At 34.8% G+C, this 23,662-nt stretch overlaps 1 protein-coding gene across 2 annotated transcripts in view; it reads right to left on the bottom strand.

Annotated features, from left to right (window-relative positions):
• abca2 (ATP-binding cassette, sub-family A (ABC1), member 2) overlaps positions 1 to 23,662 on the bottom strand; it is a 128,311-nt gene that overhangs the window by 12,633 nt on the left and 92,016 nt on the right. For both annotated transcript variants that reach the window (XM_056457756.1, XM_056457755.1), the window contains exons 21-37: positions 23,085 to 23,265; positions 22,695 to 22,907; positions 20,884 to 21,080; positions 20,625 to 20,804; positions 18,513 to 18,688; positions 18,281 to 18,401; positions 16,394 to 16,675; positions 14,639 to 14,851; positions 13,073 to 13,175; positions 10,938 to 11,263; positions 7,203 to 7,416; positions 5,079 to 5,184; positions 4,880 to 4,991; positions 1,550 to 1,610; positions 1,291 to 1,465; positions 1,081 to 1,196; positions 825 to 972 (exon numbers count right to left, since the gene is read on the bottom strand). In XM_056457756.1, coding sequence (XP_056313731.1) covers positions 825 to 972; positions 1,081 to 1,196; positions 1,291 to 1,465; positions 1,550 to 1,610; positions 4,880 to 4,991; positions 5,079 to 5,184; positions 7,203 to 7,416; positions 10,938 to 11,263; positions 13,073 to 13,175; positions 14,639 to 14,851; positions 16,394 to 16,675; positions 18,281 to 18,401; positions 18,513 to 18,688; positions 20,625 to 20,804; positions 20,884 to 21,080; positions 22,695 to 22,907; positions 23,085 to 23,265 — 2,924 coding nt within the window. The remainder of the gene's footprint in view (positions 1 to 824; positions 973 to 1,080; positions 1,197 to 1,290; positions 1,466 to 1,549; positions 1,611 to 4,879; positions 4,992 to 5,078; positions 5,185 to 7,202; positions 7,417 to 10,937; positions 11,264 to 13,072; positions 13,176 to 14,638; positions 14,852 to 16,393; positions 16,676 to 18,280; positions 18,402 to 18,512; positions 18,689 to 20,624; positions 20,805 to 20,883; positions 21,081 to 22,694; positions 22,908 to 23,084; positions 23,266 to 23,662) is intronic.

Raw genomic sequence — 23,662 nt, forward strand, 5'->3', positions numbered from 1 at the left:
AGAAGTATCGGATCGGGTTTCGGAATTGGTAGATCCTTAAAATCAAATAATTCAGACTCAGACTCAAGGGCAGAAAAACCTGATCAGGACATCCCTATTTTTAAGTACATTTAATAAAGACAAGCATTGAAAATAAAAGTATCACACAGAAAATGGCCAAATACAATTAGCAAATTTGCAACCAGAAAAGTGCATATGCACCCAAATCCCTCTACCATATAGTTCCACTTTTTATTAATAATAAATTCAAAATAATAATAATGATACCAATATGCAAATTCGTTTTTATTTACAGCAAAAACAAAAATTTACAGCCCCTACAGAAAGAAAAATGAATTAATATGATTAATATAATCCATAAATAAATGGAATAATATCAATTAGTTGTTAGAATAATAATTATTTTTCACTAAAAGTAAAGTAAATTATATATATATATATATATATATATATATATATATATATATATATATATATATATATATATATATATATATATATGTGTGTATATATTTCTGTAAAGTATTTTAAAATAAGAATAATAAATGTTGTGTGGATCATTCACTACAAACTGAGAACACAAAAAACATTGTTATCATAAGTCAAAGAATCATATGTTCAGGACATTTCCATTTTACAGACAACTGATGTTTGTACTTGTACCTATTTCATACCATATAATAACTACTTATAATTTGTTTCAGCTACAGTTAATTTAAAAAACCAACTTAACACAAACCTGTTTATTTTATTAAATTGTTTATTTTATTTAAATTTATATATAGAAAAATTTGGATGCCAAACAGTTTGTCTTGTTTCCTGACCTTGTCGCGCTCAAACAGCTGGAGGAGGAAAGTGGCCACCGTGGCTGTGATGCCAATGAAGAGATTGATGACTATGAGGAAAACATAAGCTGTGCTGGGCACCTCAAACCAGAAGGAGGCTGGATACATGATGGGGGTTATAGACCAGCTAAAAACAGACAGTAAAATCTCACATTTACTGCGACGTTTTCAAGACTTTTAGATACAATTTGATTTACTGTCAGCACTAGACAGTCTTCATAATGAAAGCTCTTACCCATAAAGCAGAAACAGAGAGAGCACTGCTGGGAAATTTGTAGGTGACGTGTATGCAGGAAGGTCGAACACAAACAAAATTAGGACACAGCATGTTGCTGGAACCAGGTAGTTCAGCTAAAGGGAGAAAAAAAGGAGAAAAACAAATCTGTGTGTAAACCAGTTAAGCCCTCAGGAAAGTTTCACACACACAGTCTCTCCTTCAACATACCATGTCCCATATGTAGTTTGCTAGCCAGTACGTGACAGGGTCGCATCCGCTGACAAACTGCAGGTGTTTGGCTTTGGTGGATTTTTCCGCTACCAGGAAAACCACAAAGCTCGCAGGCACAAAAGACATGGCTACAATGATGAAGATGGCAATAACCACATCAGTGCCCTGGAGCCTACACAACGAATACAAAACCAGAAATTAGCTATGAGCAGCAACAAGGGTTGGATCAAAACACAGAGAGGACATCATAACTTACAGATAATCCAGAGAAAGACTGGCACTGGTTCTGTTCATGGGATGATTGGTCACTGTGATGCCTGTACATGAAAGAATATGAAAATTTAAGCAAAGTTTACCATTTATGCAGTAATAATAATTGTCAATAGAGTGTAGGAACTATGACGTCAATTTGTGTGCAAAAACCCGGAAGCGAGTTAGCATTTTAGCAGTTCCGGTTCCCTCGTCACAAAGGGACGTTTTTTTTTTTTTATGGGATTTTCATTAAATCGCTTAAATAAGGTTCGTGGCTAGCACAAACTCAAAATACTTTCACGTTTTATTCTACAACATAAAACACATCGGATACATCCAATTCTTGATTTTTTTAATCGGTTACGCTTCTTTAAAAAGACAGTTGCTATAGCATATACTGATATATCAAGTTGCTAAATGGGACTACAGATGGTGTGTCTGAGACATTATAGGTCATCAAGCTGAACTAGTCTGGAATGCAGCCCGCTAGGGTTGGACTTTTGGATTTGTCTGTTAATTTCATAAATAGTTTGTAGTATTTTTCTAATTTGGAATTTATACTTGTAGAGACCATCAAGACAGATGAATTTGTTGATCCTTTATTTTAATTAATCGATTTTATGAAGATAAAGCTACAGTCTATCTCTTTCCTGCTCGCAGTAATGCAAACGTGCGAATAAATGTATAAAAAAACATGCATATTAACTGTCATTTCAACATGATCAATTGATTTTTTGTCGTTTTTTACTTCATCTGAACACATTTAACTCTGTCATAACTACAATATTTACATTCCTTAAAATTTATAGCATATGTGGTATGGGCTGAATTTTGTTCTCTGTCCATGATGGAACTTGCAGGCATATAGACTTGTCCCTCACACCTCATTTCTGTAGTCTATTACTAAGTTAAGCGGACTGTATGCACATGAGCAATACACTTTTTAAAATATGTCTTATAATAATACAATGTAGGAACATTTATAAAACATTCAGTACGTGTTTTAAAATTTTTACAACAACCGTGGAGCAAAACAAATGTATTTCCCACGAAAATAACTATGCAAAAGGCACAGCGGTCTATACAGATGTGTTTTTTGCATATTTGTATTTGTTTATAATATATAGCCAGGATTATGATATAATAAACCGAGAGATTAAATCTTTGTCATGGACCATATTTCTAAAAATAAGCTTTAAAAGTTTTCTGTAGCAGGGTGGTGCTGACATCACAGGCGAGCACCCCGAAGGCACTGTAGTCCGTTTATAGCCTAATGTAGCTTTTCAGTTCTTGCATTTTCATTTAAGACCCAAAAGTGCTAAAAGATGTATTTTCATGTGAGGATTATTTGGTTGGACAAAATGTGTAAGTGTAATGAAGTGTGTTTGAACACAGAGCATATTATTTGTAATCTTCGAAATGCCTATGGCAAAATGCTATAGGGATTTTATCGAGGGAACCAGTTTTATGTTAGCAGCCAATTGGCCTACAAGGTGATGTCATATTTCTTCCACTTTATTGGTTTGGTAGAGCTGCCTGAGGAGCCATTCACACAGAACATGTATTTCCATTCCAAATGCACTCCTTTTCCATTGTTTTTCTATGTCAACTAAATATGCTTAGTGAACCCTTATCCTAACGCCTCATGTATTTTGATCTTTTCACTTCTTGCACATGAGCACCATGTTGATAAGCCTTGTTAAAGTTAAAACAATTTTAATGCTACTCATCAGTGTCATTTCCAAAGCAGTGGACCAATCAAAAGAATTCAGAGGCAGGGCAGGCGCTGCGCCCTTGTGTTTACAGTAGTGTTTGCTTGACAACTGTTTAATTGATGTTACAGGGTTTGTACACATTTGTATTACCACAATTCCAGGATTTTTCCATGGCTTTTCAAAAATGTTCAGGTAAATATCCATGATCTAACTTTTAAGTAATGTCTATGTAAGTGGTACATGTGGTAAATAAGAAGAAATGCATGTGGAAAATTCTTACAGCATTTCAAAAAATATGTTACATTCTATGTAGAGTCTATTTTTTTTTATATCTGTAAAATAGTTTTTAGAAAGTATCTTGCTGTTTGTGTGAACACTTTAAAACTGTTGGCTTGTGTTTTCTCAATATTTATAAGATTAGGCCATATTAGAGTTTAGCACCCACGCTATCTTACCTCTGTAGTAAAAGATTGTTTCTGAACACAAATTACAGTGAAAGTGAGTGAAAAGAGAGGCGAATCTGAAACCGCGAGTTGCATTCTACCCCATGCAGAGAAGGTATGGACAGCACAATTGTATTAAACATTTACCCAAAATGATCACCTCAAATTTAAGTACACAGATATTTGTTAAACTTATTTCCAGGGTTTCTGCAGGTTGCCATACCTGACGAATAAATGTCAGTATTTGACAACCTAAAATCGACCAAATATCAATGTCATCTGACGTCTTTTCAGGACATCAAAATAACGTTGTCCTTATAGACGCTGGCAAAACGTTTTTTTTGGTCACCTGACATTACAACCTAAACCAAACCTAATATTAACATCATATGACGTTGTGTGCCTGCTGGGCAATAACTAGATTATTAACTAGACTACAGAATGTTACTTTTACACACATGCACAAATTACATGTAAACGCATCAGCATTTAACAAAGTAATACTCACTACTCTTGAATACTTTTGAAAGGGCTACTTTTTACTCCTATTTTGAGTAATATTTACAATAGATACTTTTACTCTACTTGCACTATATTTTTAGGCAAGTAATGGTACTTTTACTTGAGTATGATTTTTCAGCACTCTTTCCACCACTGACGAATACCCTGATTTCCATGACATTTCCAAAACATTTTGGGTTGGAAAATGCCTTGTCAAAATTCCATGACTTTTTCTGGTTTTCCAGGACTGTATGAACCCTGATGTTAACATGGCAGAGGAGGTTCTTTAATTAAAAAAATCTAAATCCTGCATCTCACGTTTTTAGATGCAAAGACGCATTCTGTGTGAACGGCCACTTACAGTACATCATTCTTCAGAAATCACATTCATATTGAACTGAACTGAATCATCACTTAACAAGAACAAAACCAACTTTCTGTGCAACTGATTGTACCAAATGAACCAAACTTGCTTCACACTGAAGAAACTTCATGATTTTTGATTATTGATTTTTTTAAATGAAAACAACTACAATGTATAAAGAATCACTGAAATAAAAATGACTAGACACCAAAATCAAGAGGACTCTTTAATCATGCAAAATTATACAGAAAGAACTAATTTAATCAAAGTTGTAATTCCTAGCAAGTTAGCTGCAGCTAGTTCATGCTCACCGTATGCAGAAGGGTTTCCTTTACTACTGGGCAGATTGGCTCTGAGAATGGCATTGTTGAGGACATTTAGATAAGTTGGCATACTGTGATAGCCTTTGTTATTGTACAGCACCTGCAGAGCAAGACAAACACTTCAAATCTAAGAGATATTAGCTCTAAACTGACATTATCTGTAAAGATTAAAGACGATTCGACTTGCCTGTGAAGATTGCCTCACTGCTATTTTGCGCACCATAGGTGGCGTTTTTCTCCCGAAGGATGCTGGGACAGATTTCTGAATGTTTCCAACAGTAAAGCCTCCATATCTGCAGGACAGACAAAAGCATTCTCATAAGCATCACCACAGTTTTCATCATTAATAATATGACATTTTTATAGAGCACAAAATCAGTATATTAGAATGAAGTATGCTGTAATTCATAGCTAAAGCCAAAAACCATAAAACTGAAATGTTCTTTTGTTCCCTGCAATTGAGAATCAAAAAGTCAATTTATGAAAACTGAAATGCATGAATGACTCTTTTTTTAAAATAGTTTGTTTGCAGTGATGTCATGAGAATGAATGCACTAGCACATTCACAAATGAGCAATTATAATACTCCATATTATGAAATATTCCATATTCAGCAACTTGGTTCACCTCGTCACTTTGCTAGCACTGCAAAAATGCTCATTAAATAACTTTATTGAACCTGGCAGCAAAAGCACAGTTTCGGAGTAAGCATTTCACATGCAAAAGAATGTGTTTATATAAAAGTCCTAAAGGTGTTGTAGCAAAAAATAAATAAATAAATAAAATAAATGTATATATATTTATATCATTAGCCCTCCTGAATTATTACCCCCCCCCCCCATACATATCTTTGCCCTATTTCCGTTTAACAGAGAGAAGATTTTTTTCAACACTTTTCTAAATATCATAGTTTTAATAACTCATTTCTAACAACTTATTTATTTTATCTTTGCCATGATGGCAGCAAATAATATTTTACTAGATATTATTCAAGACACTAGTATTTAGCTTAAAGTGACATTTAAAGGCTTAAATATGTTAATTAGGTTAACTAGGCAGGTTAAGTTAACTAGGCAAACCGTTGTACAGTATAATGATGGTTAGTTCTGTAGACAATTGCAAAACGATAAGAAAAACTGCTTTTTGTTATAGCTGAAATAAAACAAATAAGACTTTCTCCGGAAGAAAAAATATTATAGGAAATACTGTGAAAAAATTCTTTCTTTGTTAAACATCAGTTTGGGAAATAATTGAACAAGAAAATAATTCACAAGAGGACTAATAATTTTGACTGTAATTATATGGGTTAAATGAAAATTTGCTCACCATGCACTGTTCCAAACCTTTAAATTTTTTCTTCTAACACAAAAGAAGATATTTTGAAGAATGTTGGTACAGTTAGTACTCACTGACTTCTACAGTGGGAAAAAATACTATGGAAGTCAATGGGGACCCTCAACTGTTTGCTTACCAACATTCTTCAAAATATTTTCTTAAAATTTTAACAAAAGAAGGTGAAACTCATGCATCTTTGGAAACACTTGATGAGTAAATAGTACATTTTAAGTGAACTATTTATTTAATTCTAACAATTCAGTGCTACTACTTCAGGTCTAACTTATATTTAGGGAAATTTTTGCTATTTCTGTGGAGAATATTGTAAAAAAATCTGCGGATTATTCTGAATTACTATGGGAGTTTCGTAAACAAAAAACTTAATATGTGACATAAAAAGTAATAGCTTTTTAACTTTTATTTAATGTTTACAATGCAAATCCATCTAGATCCACTTATTTGGTAAACAAAGCAAGTCTCTCATATAATACATCTACTAAAAGACAGAAAACATTAATTTACAAACTGTATTGTAAATAAATTAAATTAACATTTTCATATTAGTCAATATTATTACTGAAATTAATTTAAAAACTAAATAAATAAAAATGTACACACATTTACACAAGTAAAAAATAGATTCAATTATCTGCTGATTTCTGCGCATGCAGATTCCGTGTGGGCCTTTATACTTGCATTGCAACATACAGGAGTTGGACAATGAAACTGAAACTGACTTGGTCACAGATGCACCAGTGAGGCATGCACCAACAATTTGTCCTCTTTTGGACACCAATATGTCACCCATAATGTTGTGTGCATTGCAATATTTTAAGCAAAACTGTGCTTATAGACTGCTAATTAGGATTTGCCACCAGGCTGGTCAAATTTAGCCATGAAACCTCTTTCATTGTCCAACCCCTGTACTTCAGTATAACTTCAATTCAACATGATATGATCCCATTCAGAATATTACCTGTGTAACCTGAGCCGATCAGACGTGTACAGGAGATATTCAGACACGTTGCGACCTGTAATGTCCACCAGGATGTCTCCGGTCACCACCTTCATCAGAGGCGGTCGACCCCCAACTCCACTGGGGCAGGAAAAACCTGTGCCCTGCATAGAGCAGATACAGCGCACCGGCTCATGGATACTCAAGGGCAGAGTCGGGGGAGACGTCGCCATCTCTGTAAGGGGCACAGCAGGATAACAGGAACCTTATCAACGAGTGCAAAAATCCATACTGCACAGCTTCATGAAAAAAAGGCAGAGTCGGCAAACAGGATGCTTTAGAATAATCTACATTATGCAAGGAAAATTCATTTCTTGCGTATAACATTAGTCAGCAGGTGTGTGTGGCACAGGAATTATTTTCAGTCTTTTCTGATATCATCAAAAGGTGCAGATCCCTAAAAGGTGCAAATCTCCAAAGGTACATATCTTTCAGCATGAATCACTGTTTCTTTTTCGCATTTTATATTTACTGGCTGCTGAATTTGAGATGAATAATTATAAAAAATTTTGTCAGTATTTTATATTTCATAGCTTTAATTATTTTTGAGAAATGATATTTGTCACGATCACCAACGATCTAGCCCTTATAGATTGCTAGAGGACATTTATTATGACCCGAACTACAATTCTGCCACTGAACTGCACTACATTTCCCATCAGGCACCTCACACACACCATTTCCTGATCATCCACGATTGTACACACACAGCTAAGACTTGTAAGGACTAATGACCACGACTATTTATACACCTTATTTTGACACACACATGGCTGAGTCTTGTTTGTTGTACAATTTCTAAGCATTCCCTCATCTAGTCTTGCCGTGCTTCTGACCATTGTCTATTGTTGATGTTGTTTTGCCACCTGAATCGACCATTTTGCCTGTTAACATTACTACGCTTTTGGATTACCCTTATGATACTGTTTGTAGTGGTGGGCAAAGCGAAGCTTCAAACACTAAAACAGTCATAGTGAATGTGTCGAAGCTTTGAAATGTTTCAAAACCCAACTCTACAGTGACAACTAGTGGTCATTTATGTATTGCTCAGGAACATGTTCAGGAAAGAAACAGTTAAGCAAATTGAGGAATTATACCCAACGTTGTAGAATTGGGGTTTCAAGTGATTTATTGCAGTGGTTCTCAAACTTTTAAGCCAGCGACCCCCAATGTAAGATCGTCAAGAACTCGCGACCCCCCACTACCAAAGCATATACAAACAATAAAAATAACTTCTTTTAAGCTGTTCACAATATTTTACCTATATTTACTATACATTACAGGGCTCGAAATTAACATTTTGCTTGGTAGTACTGGTGCTCCTAGATTTAGTGGCACCCACCAATTATGAGCCCCGTTACTAAAGTTTTATAAATATATTTATTGCATTTGAAATCAACACTAATCAAAACTAACAACAAAAAATATATATGCATGCGTGCGGAAAATATGTCTTAACGAAATCCCGTTATCATAAGAAAATACATTTTTATAACATAATTGAGTGACCAAAAGATACACAGACCGCTCACCGGCCCTGCACGCACTGCTTGACATGAATGAATATTAATGATAACTGTGCTGTGCTCTCACGGGTGGTGTCTGATATTGCACAGATGCTTTTGACATATACCTTATTATTTGCATACTTTGCAAGTCATTTTATTAGCAATACCGGTCTTTTCATGAGCTGCAATATTAGTTTAACCTTAGTCAGTGCAAGCCCTTTTTCAATAGTGTAAGTGGTGTTAAATTTTACATATAGCTCCAACTAGCACGGCTGACATTTTCTGGCGATTAAATAGAAGAGAGGATTAAACAGAACCTCTCGTGCTTAAAATGTGTAGATGTGGCAAACAGTTACCTGAAAACCCCATCCCACAGACTTTACAGAGAATGCTTTAGTTATTTTCATAGCGGACTTGTCAGTGTCAACTTTCAGTGTTGTTTTCATTCTCATCTTCAGCGCTTTAAATTTTCGCGGTTGTCACTCCTGTCATCTGAAGGCAGAAGGCGTTGACTGAGTGATTGACAGCTGATATAAACCAATCCATTCGCATTCGGTTCTTGAGCAGTGGGCCAATAAGAAGAGCGTGAAGGCGGGCAAGAGTTGTGGGCTGTGTTTACTGCAGCAAGTTTACATGACAACTGTTTTAAACTGTTCCTATGCGATGCGTTTCAAGTGCAATGATGCATTCTGCTTGAATGTGTCCTAAATACTTTATGAATTCATCCTGATATTTCTGACGTTTCCTACTTTTGTCTGATGGGGTCTTGCTCTTAAGCTTCGTCAAAGTAGACGGTTCTGGTTTTCACATCCAGATGCGTGCTGTATTGATAACTAGCGAGTTATTCGCTGCACAGTTATGATGTTCCATTCACTTTTTTTTATAATTAGCAATATCTTTTAAAAAACTGAAAATATTAGCTTTCACTTGTAATACTGAAAAATATTCATTATAATTACTGAAAACTACACAATTTTTAAAATCACTCTCGCAGGGGTCACAACCCCCAGTTTGAGAACCACTGATTTAGTGAAGCGGTGAGCGTTCCAGACTAGCATGCCGAGATAAAGGGTTAGAATCTAGGGAGATGCAGCTATACAGTAGATGTTAGTTTTTAAATGCTCTTTTCTTGTAGCCTGTTTTGTTTTAACAAAAAAAAAAAAAATCGATACAAAACTTTAAATATTCAATCATTTGACATATTAATAATAATCTATTCATTTTAAGTAAGAAATCTTAATTTTCTTATGTTTTACATACATTTTTTACTATTTCAATAAATGTTGATCTTTTGAAAATGTGTTACAGTTTTCATTATAACATTAAGCATCACAGCTGCAACATTGATAAAAAACATTTCTGTGGCAATAAATCTGCGTATAAGAATGATTTCTAAAGATTGATGTCAGGGTTTTACTTAAATAAAACGTTTTGCTACGAGAAATTGAATAAAAAATGTAAAAGAAAGGAATGAAAAGTAAACTAGATTTACTTAAACCTAACCTAGTTGGAAATCATTTTCATTTAGACTTAGTTTAACTTGAAGAAATGAACAAAATAATTTAATAAAAAAACAAAAAAGAAACTGTAGACATATTAAAAACACACAAAAACTAATAAAACAAATCATTTAAAAAGTTTCTATAATTTAACTGAAAATACATAATATACATTCATTTATTGATTCATTTTCTTTTCAACTTAGTCCCTTTATTTATCAGGGGTCGCCACAGCGGAATGAACCACCAACTTATCCAGCATATGTTTTACGCAGTGGATGCCCTTCCAGCCACAACCCAGCTCTGGGAACACCCATAGACTCTAGCATTCACAAACATACACTACGGCCAATTTAGCTTATTCAATTCACATATAGCGCATGTCTTTTTACTGTGGGGGAAACCAAAGCACCTGGAGGAAACCCACGAGAACACAATACAAAATATATAAAGTATTAATAAAAAAGCAGCAATAGACACTAAACCAATCCTAAAATGACCCTGCATCGTATGACACATCATATGGTTGTTGAAAACACAGCTTTGCAATCAGAAAAATAAATGACATTTTAAAATTAATATAGCCGAATAATTTTATAACTTTATAATTTTGCACCACTTTTCCCATAAACGTACAATGTGCTGAGCTTGGCTGAAATAAAATCAAGTGTAAAACTGTGAAGTCTGACCTCTGACAGTAGTTGGAGGAGCAGCAGTGTAGTTCCACAGGCCGTCTTCAAAATGAGCTTCCGGGTCGTCTGAGGGGGCAGGAGAGGGTGGAGGGGGAACGAAATTCGACAAAGGCACACCCTGTGTGAAGGAGTCCAGGCACATAGAGTCAAAGTAGCGGGCTGCCAGGGTTTTAGAGTTGTTGGCGTAAGGATTCAGCGTTTGGGCCAGTTGGTCCAGGGTGCTGTTGAAGGGAGTCTTTAGGATACAAGTCGCACCAACTCCAGATGGCAGACGGAGGGTGTTAACAATCCTCTGTGGGCCTGCGTCTGGAGAAAACTTAGTCCTGGAGCAAAAGAAAGGCAGAATAGGATTAACAGAGACAAACCTGATTGTGCTGTATGATGTAAATGCATTTACCAGCTTCCTTTATTGGAGTAAGATCATAAATAGCTTAAACACAAACCAATTGTTAAATTTTTGATGATTTTGACCAGCATGTCAACAAATTAACCTGCTTTCTGTAGGTTTATAGAACTGTGCATGTGTGATATATAACATAAACACATCCTTACTACAGATTTTAAAAAGGAGAATACATATATTGCAAACTTCTTGAACTTCTTGAAACTCCTTAAAAAATGTGTTCTCATCTCATGCAGCAGAATAAAAGTTAACTGTAAGTATATGAAATACGTGACTCTGGACTCTGGATTTTTTTGGAAATTGAGATTGATACATCATTTGAAATCTGATGATCTAAGCTTTGCATTAATGTATGGTTTGTTAGAATAGGACAATATTTGGCACAATAATTGAAAATAAGGAGAACGAGGGTTCAGGAAAAATTTAGAAAATAGCCTTTAAAGTAATCCAAATTAAATTCTTAGTAATATTGTAAAAATGCAGGGTTATATACAATTGATTGAGTTGGGACAACCTGAAGGAATTGAGTTAACTTATTAGTTTTTACTAATTTAAGTGGATTGAAAACAAAGCAATTAACTTGCCCCCCCAAAAAACTCATGAATTGTGTTTCAGCTCATTTTAAATAAGTAGTTTGAACAAACAGCAAACATCAACATTTTTGAGTGTTTTTCGACTGATCATTGATTAAAAATTAAGTTTTTATACATTTATGGTGGGAATTGTACAAACAATCTTCACGAAACAACTTTTTTACTTAATATTCTACCAATTTTTGGAATAAAATAAAAATCTGTCATTTTGACTTATACAATATATGAGCTCTTGGTTTCCCACTGGCATGTAGCAATACTCTTTGGTTTTTAGTGATTTATTGAACATAACATCTGACATAATATTTTAAATACTTGGAGTCAGATGCACAAATAACTACATTTTTGACATCACAATCAAGAGATAATCTGATTTATTAATAAAGACTCACAAACAAGGTTTTGTTGCATTTCTGGGTTATTGGTTGGTATGTAAACCAGGATACAGATGAAGTCAGAATTATTAGGCCCCCTGAATTATTAGCCCCTCTGCTTATTTTTTTCCCCAATTTCTGTTTAACAGAGAGAAGATTTTTTCAACACCCTTCTAAGCATAGTAGTTTAATAACTCATCTCTAATAACTGATTGATTTTATCTTTGCCATGATGACAATAAATAATATTTTACTAGATATTTTTCAAGACACTTCTATACAGCTTAAAGTGACATTTAAAGGCTTAACTAGGTTAATTAGGTTAACTGGGCAGGTTAGGGTAATTAGGCAATTTATTGTATAACGATGGTTTGTTTTGTTAACTATCGAAAAAAAATATATACAGCTTAAAGGGGCTAATAATGTTGACCTTAAAATGGCTTTTTCTTTTTATGAAAAACTGCTTTTAATCTAGCCGAATATTATCAGACATACTGTGAAAATTTCCTTGCTCTGTTAAACATAATTTGGGAAATATATAAAAAAATAATAATTCAAAGGGGGGCTAATAATTCTGACTCCAACTGTATGTAAACAGTTTATAACAATAACCTGACTTTAGTGAGTTGTCAGAAAATTTGCGTGAAGTAAACATGATTATTGTCTGTGACTACATCAAGTTATTAATACAAATATTCATTGTAAACAACTCATAGATATGTGAAGTGTTATTTTGCTGTACAGTGAGCTTGTGTGTCTGACCTGTATTGAGATCTGTCTTCATTTGCGTAGGGGATAAAGTTTCCTCGAGGCTGTGTGTAGTTGTGATACTGAGATGGAGAGAGGATCAGGGGAGGAAGGTCACCTACAGGACCAGAGAGAGACCAGCATCAGCATGTGATGAAGATCTGCATGGCTTTTGTCCAAGATAAACAATTTTATTTAATGAAATCTTATTCAGAATTACAAATGAACTAAATTAAGGGTTAGTAGAGCGTTTTCACTGTAGCTATTAACAAAATGTTTCATTTGGAATGTGTTGATATATTTTAATTATGTACAGTATGTTTCGTTTTGGTCTTACTATCATAGCAGCATCTATGGCTATTTTCATGGCAAGGTCAATTTATTTTTAAAGAAACGACAAAACTGAAGTAGTAATAACTTACAGTAGTAAAACAGTATAATAGTTAAAAATACAACAACAACAAAAACAAATTCACGTCATTAAGGACTTTTTAATGCCTTATAAAAAAAATATTCCTTTCACATTTTTAAAAAGTAAACTTTTTGCCTCATGGTAATAAAAACAGACTTGGATGGTAATTAAAACAAAACTACAATATTACAAATAAAATAATAGTAAACATATTATATAATTAAAAATATATAAATTATATAATGTTCTTTCTTTAGTAGTTTCCAATGCTCAACTCTAGAGTAATAAATACTATGAAATATTTGTATTTGAAAATATTGTGAAATATTATTAAAATTTGTAATACTTTAAAATTATTTTACAATTTATAATAAATTAACCGCTGTACAACGGAGTTGAGTATCCACACAGTACAGTATTAAACAGAGAATGCTCAGGCAGGCAAAGGTCAATCACTGGAGCAAACGGGCACCAAAAATTCATCAAAAATTCATTCAAAAATTCATTGTCAAAATGGCGGCGAAAACAATGGAAACAATAAAAGAAGACAAAAGGGACAAAAACATGGCTAGACACGGCAGGACAAAAAAACTTTTCGTGGTGTTACAATAACAAGACTCAGCAATGTGTGTGTGCACGTGTGGTGTATAAATAGTCTGTGCAATGAGTCATAGATCAGTTTCCAGCTGTGTGTGTGCAATCATCAGGGAACCGAAACAGGTGTGTGTGAGTTGCATGACAGGAAATGTAGTTCATAAAGTGACAGAATTGTAGTCCGGGTGAAGGTGCATGTTTACCAAAAATCTGCAAGCCTGGATCATTGATGATCGTGACAATAACAATAAAAACTTTAATAATGATGATATTTCAATAGGCATTACTCCAGTTTTTAGTGTCATGAATAATTGCAATGTATTATTTTGATATTCAAGAAATATTTCTAATTAATTTCTTTTTAGGTTATTAGTAATGTTAAAACCATTGATTAAGCTTAACATTGTTCTGGAAATCACTGAATTAGTAATTAATCAGAATTCTCTGATGAATAAAAGTCAATAGAACAGTATTTATTTAAAAAAATCTGCTGTAATGTCTAAAAACTAATAATCAAACCATCAACTAATGATCCAATCAATTTAAATAGTTAATACACACCGATACATACTTACCAATCTCAGGCACAGACAGAGCCACGGTCATTGCCACACAGACAAAGAAAGCAGGCAGCAGAATCTGAGAGAAAATGCCCTTGGTGTTCCTCTTGGCGCAGTGAAACCTTTTCACGATCAGCCCATGAAACTGGCGGAGTTTGAGCCACCAGCCGTCGAGCTTGAAGCTGCCCTGGCCCTCGTGTACAGTCGGCTGAGGAGAGGACTCTTCATCTGAGACACACAGAGCACAGACCAGACTACTTTATCTGTTACCTTCAGGCCCTTCAGAAGTACACTCGCCTCATACAGAGAGAGAGGCACCACTGAAAAATGCTCTCTTTTAAAGCTTTAGCAAACAAATGGTCTGCGATTGAGTATTTTGGATTATTGCTATCATCTAAATCGATTGGAATATTTTATTTATACTGAAATATTCTGTACGGTCAAATCTGAAGGAAGTTGTTTCAGTATTAAATGTCAATTTTGTATGTATATCACATTGTAGCCTGCAATGAAACAAATTAGACAGACTTTGAAAACAGTTCCACCAGGCATGCTGGGTGAGAATGAGAATTTTTAAAGTTCTAAATAAAACTAAAGGATTTAGAAATCGAATGTTATTTTTACCCCAACGCAATTTAATAGGGCACTAAAAAGTCTAAAGAACTTATTTCTTATATTTGCAGCCTAGGCCTATGCACCATGTATTGTAGACATCTTTTCTAAAACATACAGTACAGTGTAAAAGTATGTTTATTACTAAGGAAACCAAAACAACCAAACAAATTATATTTTAATTAAACACATCACATTACATACAGTACCTCAGAATCAGGTACGCATACAGTATTGTCCTATCTAGTAATGTGAAAAGGAAAAGCTGAAAATTGTGTGTTGATGTTTTAGCTGACGAAGTCTATGGTTCAAACGCTACTCAGCAGTCAAAAGCTGCACAGCGATGGCAAGCATGGCGGCAGAGTGAACAATTATATATATATAAAATCACATAGAAACAGGTTGCTACTGAGTTCCTTCCCAGTCCATCAACACATTGACCAGTAGAGTTATTTGTGTATTAAAGCGTTAAATATTAAGTAATTTATTAATTACAACAACAATATTTAATCTATTTAATATAACTCTGTAGTTATTGCATGCATTCGGGTTTTTACAAGGAACAAAAAGCTAAATAATAAATTTCCTAATTTTAATTAATTTTAAAAAATCTAATTAGTTGTTTATTAATGTTTTAATACTATAAAAGATTAATTAATCTGATTATTAATATTATACAATACTATAATACTAACAACTAATATAACTAATATAATACTAAAATATTAATGAATTGACTACTACTGCTACTACTCCTACAACTAATTATAATAATAATTTTAATAATAATAGATAATTAAGACCCTCAACCAATAAACTATTTATTTGAAAAATATTTAATAAAATGTACTTAAAAACTTGGCTTAGTTAACGCATTGCATTTAAATTATGCCTTTAAAAATGTTCCGAATTAGTTTATAACCATTATTTCTAATCAGTACTGAAAAAAGATTTTAGAAATCACACAAAGCTGAAAACATCAATAATTAAATAAATAGCACATAATACTAATACTAAGACAAATACTACTACTGACTACTACTACTACTACTACTACTACTACTAATAATAATAATAATAATAATACTAATACTACTACTCCTTCTACTACTAGTACTACTACAAATAATAATCGTAATTAATATGTTATTTGCTGACCTCTGAGACTGGCGGAGTCCAGATCTTGACCGTTGTCAAACAGTGGGCAATAGTCTCCGTAGAACTCAGAATAGGGACCCCCTTCATCCCCTCTCACTGAGCCCAAAGAAGAGCCAGACTGCAGGGATGCTTGGCTTGGGCTCAGCCTGGAGCACATCATCAGGTTACTGAGCTCCACCTCTGGCCTCATCACAGCAGCGGCTGGAGCTCCTTCACACTGAGGCCCTCCTAACAGACCTGACGGCTTCCCAGCTGACGCTCCGCCTGGAGAGTCCTTCATATCTGACAGACAAACAGACAGATGTTATACACATTAAACAAGAGTGCCTGCAGTTAATTATTTGTCAATACTCCTTTAAATCAATTAATCTTATCAATGGTAGATTAAGCATGAACGTCATTAACATGCATAGGCACAAAAGACTTGTAAATGTATAATATGTACAGCAGATGTGAGGGAAACATGAAACGAGCAGGCATTATTCTATTAAAAATGCTCTCCTATTATGCTCCTTTTATGGAGAAATAAAACAGACATCTTGAGTTGTGCCATTAATTATTGTTTATTAATTTGTTAATTATTAGAGTTATTATGACTGTTAATTATCTAAAAAAAAACTTGAAGATTTAGCTCTAGAACATGTCATAAAAATATTAAATTGTAATTAATGTGAGCTAAGTGCACTAATAACTAAATGTCATGAACATGACACCTCATGGACCTTCAAATATCTTTCAAACTTTGTGAGGAAAATAACACGCTTCCAGGAAGAATGGAATATTTGATGACGGTCCATTGAATTATCAGAAAAATATGGTGGTGATGTGGTCTTAATGTTACAGGTGAGAATTATTTTATATTAATTCAATGGACCGGATTCAGTTATTCTGCTTCTAGTTACTAAAGACATTGGTCAGATGTTGCCTTTTAAGACGTTTGTCAGCTTTTTATCCTTAAACTGCTCCTCTGTGTAGAACTAATTTATTACACCTCTCATAAAAAGTTCGCTTTTGATTTGATTTTTGTTAGTTGTAGACTGTGAAATTACTGAAATCATTCAGTGTAGAGATATTGAACTGTAATTCGGTAAAGACCAGCCTGGAACTACTTAAGCAATGCAACTGCCTGAAAATAATTGAATCAGTCGATCAGATTCAAGCATTCAACAGCCCTGTAGTACAAGTAAGGAAGAATCAACGTATTGAGGTGCATTAAAGATTTTAAATGCATGTAGACGAGACAAAAAATAAGTTACAGACAAGCTATTTTTGCTCTTTGCGTCACAATTTTTGATAGAATTTTTGTTCGTTATGACTTTATAGGTCTCCCAATCCCTGCTTTGAATCAGTCACAGGCAGATAGAGAAGAATGATATTTACAAGAGAGATTGTGGTGTGTGTGTGTGTGCGTGTGCGTGTGTGTGTGTGTGTGTGTGTGTGTGTGTGTGTGTGTGTGTGTGTGTGTGCAAATGACATGAGCATATATAATAGTTCATAGTAAACTGTATTAGCTACCACTTCATAAATATTTTTTAGCATATTTGCGTGTTGATTGATGGTGAGGCACTGGTTTCCTTTCTTTTCCCATTGGTTACTATTAATATTTGTGGGAATATTTAATATTATTTCAAATTGTGGCTGGAAAACTGACTGGAACTAATTTTTTGCACACCTTCTAGCCAATCAGAATTAAGTATTTGAACAGACCATAGAATAACAAAAACCAATTGACACCTCTTATGTTATTTAGGTTTCCGATTAATCAGTTATAAAATTTAAAGGATCTTTAATCACATGAACTTGTAAAATTTACCATCTCTACTAATTAAATATATATAAAATCTCAGTGGCTACTGCATTCTAGAAAAACTCAATCTGACCACCAACCTGCATCGCTGTTTTCCAGTGACAGATCTTCTTCTGACACCTTCAGAAACACCTCCTCCAGTGTGGTGTCCATCACACCAAAGCTGGTCAAGGCCAAGCTGTCCAAATTCTGCTCCAGAGCCTGAAGAGAAAAGAGTGTCCTTCAGCAAGCAAGTCATACTCTGTTTATTTTCAGTCATGTCAAAAGATGTCTTCCATCAGTCGTAAATCATGTACATATGTTTTAGTGTACCTGGAAGAGCCTCTCAAAGCAGCCTTTCTTGACAGCCTCTGATGGTAGGACATAAGAGAGTTCAGTGTTGGAGTCGGACACCAGCAGGCAGGAAGCAACGTACTGACGGATGAACTGAGTTACTCTGCTCTCTGAACATGGAGATATCGAAGAGGACGGAGACTGGCTGGACTGATCTGAGATCAAACACAAACACCATGTTATAGGCCATGGCAGATGAAAGTGCTGAAGAAAAACTAGGAGATTTTTCATCTGCTGTTTTGATATTTTAAAGGATCAAACAATGATATTAGCAAAAGAAGAGCCATACAGTATAACAACGAGTAATCTCAGAGAACATGTACAGTGTTTTAGAGTGCAAAACAGATCTTAACCAATATGACATTGAGATGATAGAGTGAATTTTACACATTTATATTTACACATATATTTTTTTATTATTTTTATTATTTTCATATTAAGTTAATTTATAATTAATTGGCTGCCAAATTGAAATATTACGCAGAACGTTAGAATGATAAAACAAATAAGCATTTAAGTTTTAGAAAGATCTAAAAATGAAAGTTGTTCTTTACAGTTAGTGTCCAGTGTTTTACATTGTAATACAGATCTTTACAAATATAAAACTGGGATAATAAAGTGTCACTTTTACACATTTTATTTATATATTTTATTTACACTTTATTATAGTTTGTAATGTTATTATTTTGAATTAAATTGTATATTGCATTTTCAGTTCTATTATATTGTTTCTTTTTTAGTTACACCCTATAGTATTTTACCCCAGTATATTCAATGGAGCTTCTGCGCTAGCCTGGCGATCCTGATGAGCGCGTGCGAGTAAGCGGCTTTTTGTCTCGTTTTACGCTTGAGCAACTAAATTAATGCCTAAGTTTATTTAACTGATTGTATTTTAATTACATTACCACATCAATGCTGTAAAAGGAAACGTATAAAATGGAAAAAAAGTCACATTAAGCTTTCACCGGAAGTATATCAGTACAGCAAGAAACACTAGCTCGGCATATACCCTATTTAGTTTGACATTATGAAATGTCTCTGTTTTTGTTTTAGTCATCTAATATTTTTTATTCTATTTTAGTATTTTTATTTATGAAGCAGGTTCGGTTTAGTTTATTTTGATTTCAGTTTTATTGTTGTTAGGTTTTTACAAAAAAAACAACAATAAAAAACAAAATTAAACATATAAAATGGAATTAGAATTACATAAATGAATGAAATTAGAGTTGAATAAATAAACAAAATTTGAATTAAATAAATGAAAATAGAGTTCAATAAATAAATGGAATTAGAAATAAATAAATGAATGAAAGTAAAATAAATAAATACATAAATAAATAAAAGAATGAATGAATAAATAAATGAATGAACGAATGAATAAATAAATAAATGAATGAATAAATATATAGATAAAAAACAAACAAACAAATAAATATCTAAATAAATAAATAAATGAATGAATGAATGAATGAATGAATGAATGAATGAATGAATGAATGAATGAATGAATGAATAAATAATTAAATAAATAAATGTCGTGGCAAATAACTGAAATGATTTCCATAGGTTTAGTTAGTAAAAAACTGCTTTAGGATTTTAAAAGGCTTTTGTTTATTAGATTAGATTAGATGGGATTTGTTGTGAATATTAGTATGACTATTTGGTTTTGTTTGGTTCTTTTCTTTAGCGCCACACATAGCCAGTCTGTCTAACATTTCATTGTTTGTCATTGTATATACTGTATACATTTAACTCACTGATTCACCATCACTTTTTGTAAATAAATCACTATCATTTGTTCAAAAATTATTGTTGACCATCCTTTCTTTGTAACAGAATTTACTTTTGAGTTTCTGTGTAACCAAATCCTCAGCTCAAGTGTGCAACCCCACTCCACTAGACTGCCAGGGGTTGTAACAATAACATTTGTACATTTACTGATATAAGATTTGAAAAAAGGAGGGTATCAAACAGGGAAATGACTTGAGCTGGACTCAATCTTGCAACACCTACATGACAACTCAGACATTATTTCATTTTCTTAAACGAGCACATCCACAAACGAAGACAGGGACATCCCCATAAATATACCTGCAGTGCGTGAGTCACTCTGTTTCTTGACGAGTGTGAGTTTGTATCCGTCTCCATATGTGCTCTTGAGGAACAGGGGTGAACCGCAGCACTTGAGCTTTCCATGAGAGATGATGGCAATGCGGTCACCCAGCAGATCAGCCTCATCCATGTGGTGAGTGGACAGCAGGATGGTGCGACCTGATGGTGAGTCTAGTTTAGTAATTATTTTTAAAAACCAATGCAGAACTTTTTTTGTGATTAAAAAAGTTAGAATCACCTTGCTTATATTTCAGAATGAGGTCCCAGATCGCTCGACGGGCATATGGGTCTACTCCTGCGGTTGGTTCATCCAAAATCACTGCCCGAGACCCACCTACAAACGCAATGGCCACCGACAGCTTCCTTTTCATCCCTCCAGACAGAGTTTGAACCAGACTGTGACGTTTATTAGACAATTCGAGATCCTCTATCATCCTGTGGATACCAAAATAAAGGGCTCTATTTTAATGATCTAAGTGCATGGTCTATGCCACAATTGCACTTATGGTGTGTGCTTCTATTTATTCCAGGCCAGTTTCATTTGTTTGTCTTTTTATTGCTTCTTTCGAACAACAATGCAGATGCAATATCTGATTTTTAATAGCTTATTTTCAGCCATATTTGATTAATCACTGCTTTTTTCAGCTTCAAGTTATTTCAGTGACCACTGCAGTTTTTCTTTCTTCAATTTTGTCAATGTCTGTATGGGTGGGGCAGCAAGGTGGCTCAGTGGTTAGCATTGTCGCTGAAGGTCCCTGATTTGAGTCCCGCATGGACCAGGTAGCAGGTTTGCATGTTCTCCCCATGTTCATGTGGGTGCTCCGGTTTCCCCCACAGTCCAAAAGACATGCAGTATAGGTAAATTTGATTAATTAAATTGGCCGTGGTATATAAGTGTGTGTCAATGAGAGAGTGTGTGGGTGTTTCCCAGTACTACAGATTCATGAGTTAGTGTACTCTCAGTGCTGGATTGTGTCTGGAAGGGCATCCGGCACATAAAACATACAGTATGCCAGAGTAATTGGCGGTTCATTCCGCTGTGGTGACCCCTGATAAATCAGGGACTAAGCTGAAGTAATTATGAGTGTGTTTTAGGCGTAACATGCATTAAACCAGAGTCTCCAATTTTTGCATCCCTATGTGTGTTATAAGCAATGTGTCCACAAGTTTTGTTCTCTTAAAAAACATAAGACCTTAAGAGAAGGTCTAAGAACTTAAGAGAGGTTTAAGAACTTAAAGAACTTAAATAAACTTGTGGCATTTAGAGTTGCGAACTTACACTGGTCTCAAAGTTTGGTTCGGTTTCAATTATCTTGCCATCGACGGCTATGATTGGTCAACAGAAAAGGCTGCGATTGGCTCTAACGTGCTGTCACTGTTCACCGATAAGTGACACTGATAAACGGACACAGCGATTCCAATAGACCCATGATAGATGCAGAGGGGGAAACTCGCTCTGCAGACATGCTCGTGTCTGGATCTGCAAGTATCGCTATAATAGCTGAGAGGAGAGGACACAACACAGAGAGAGAGAGAGAAATGGAGTTTACTTTCATTTTCTTCATTGAAGTGAAATAGGGGCTTTTGCTGTCAGTGTCAGTGAATGACTGTCCAGCAAACACACGCAGTGAACTGTGCAGAGTTTCTGAGCTTTAATTACTCGCGCTCACCTCCCTCGCCATAGTATTCTACCGCGACATAGCGCATATGAGATAAATGATGTCAGTATGCAATAACCGGTTAGGGTCTATTACTCAATCTATACCGAATTGTCCACGTCTGCATCACAGTGCACTAAAGAAACAATTTATTTGACACCCCAAGTGGCATTGACTGTAGTTGGTCAGTGCTGTGGTCTATTTCAGGTTTCTCAAAATAGTAATGCACCAACAATGTAGCTTAACAAGGTACATTAACAAGGTTAAATTGCTCAAGGCTAAAACTAGCGAAAAACACTTGCGTCATGCATGATGCAGAATTGCACCAGGTGCATGATAGGGCCAAAAGCCTTTATGATTGTGTGAACAAGAACAAAAATAGTTCACCCACTTGTCCATCTCCTTGCGAATATCTTCCTCTGCCATGCCTTTCAGACGTGAGTAGAACCACAGATGTTCCTCCACACTGAGCTTATCAAACAGGACATTGTGCTGGGGACACATGCCCAAATTCTGCCTGATGCGCTCCATCTCTGTGCGGATGTCATGGCCGTATATGGTGGCAGAGCCAGAGGTGGGTGGAAAGAGTCCCGTGAGAATGGACCTGTGGGATATTCACTGGATGATGAATACAGCTTTCCACAAGAAACATCAGTTTTATGCGGACATTCAATTTTCAGGTTATAGGATGCCATTGTTAGCCTCAATAACAAGCACAGCATGGGTCCAGAAGGTATGAATCACCCTCATACACAATGAAACACAATGTCCTAACACTCACATAGTGGTGGTCTTGCCAGCCCCATTGTGTCCCAAGAAAGAGACAACCTGGTTCTCATGCAGGTTCAGGCTCAGCTTGTTTAGAGCCAGTTTGCTGCCCGTCTTGTAGACTTTGGTCAGTTTGTCTATGCACACCACCAGCGGTAAATGACTGGGCTCTTCTTCAATTCCACGGGTTTCCTCTGAGCAACAAACAGACAGAGATTTAGTAATATGCCCAACACATAACTCAATTAATTGGGATGGATGGATGGATGGATGGATGAATAAACTGTTTTGTAGTTTGTGTTTTGTAGTATTATGGATGGTTGATATGGTGTTGCAACAAAGTTTAATAGCACTGGATACATTTTGCAGCAAAGCTTTCTTAATGATGGTTTGAAAGCCCCACTAATGAGCATAACAGGAAAACTACAAGTAGGCTTTTAATTGTTTACTAAAAGAAAGAATCAATTCTGAAATAACAAAATGACTCATCAGCAATCGCAGTTTCAGTTCCATTACTGATATAATAAATTCGTATAATGGCACTTCGTGAGCTGTGTACCAATCCAGAGGTCTCCCGTTTGAAGAAAAAAT

This window comes from Danio aesculapii, chromosome 5, assembly GCF_903798145.1.
Source record: "Danio aesculapii chromosome 5, fDanAes4.1, whole genome shotgun sequence".
NCBI classification, from domain to species: domain Eukaryota; kingdom Metazoa; phylum Chordata; class Actinopteri; order Cypriniformes; family Danionidae; genus Danio; species Danio aesculapii.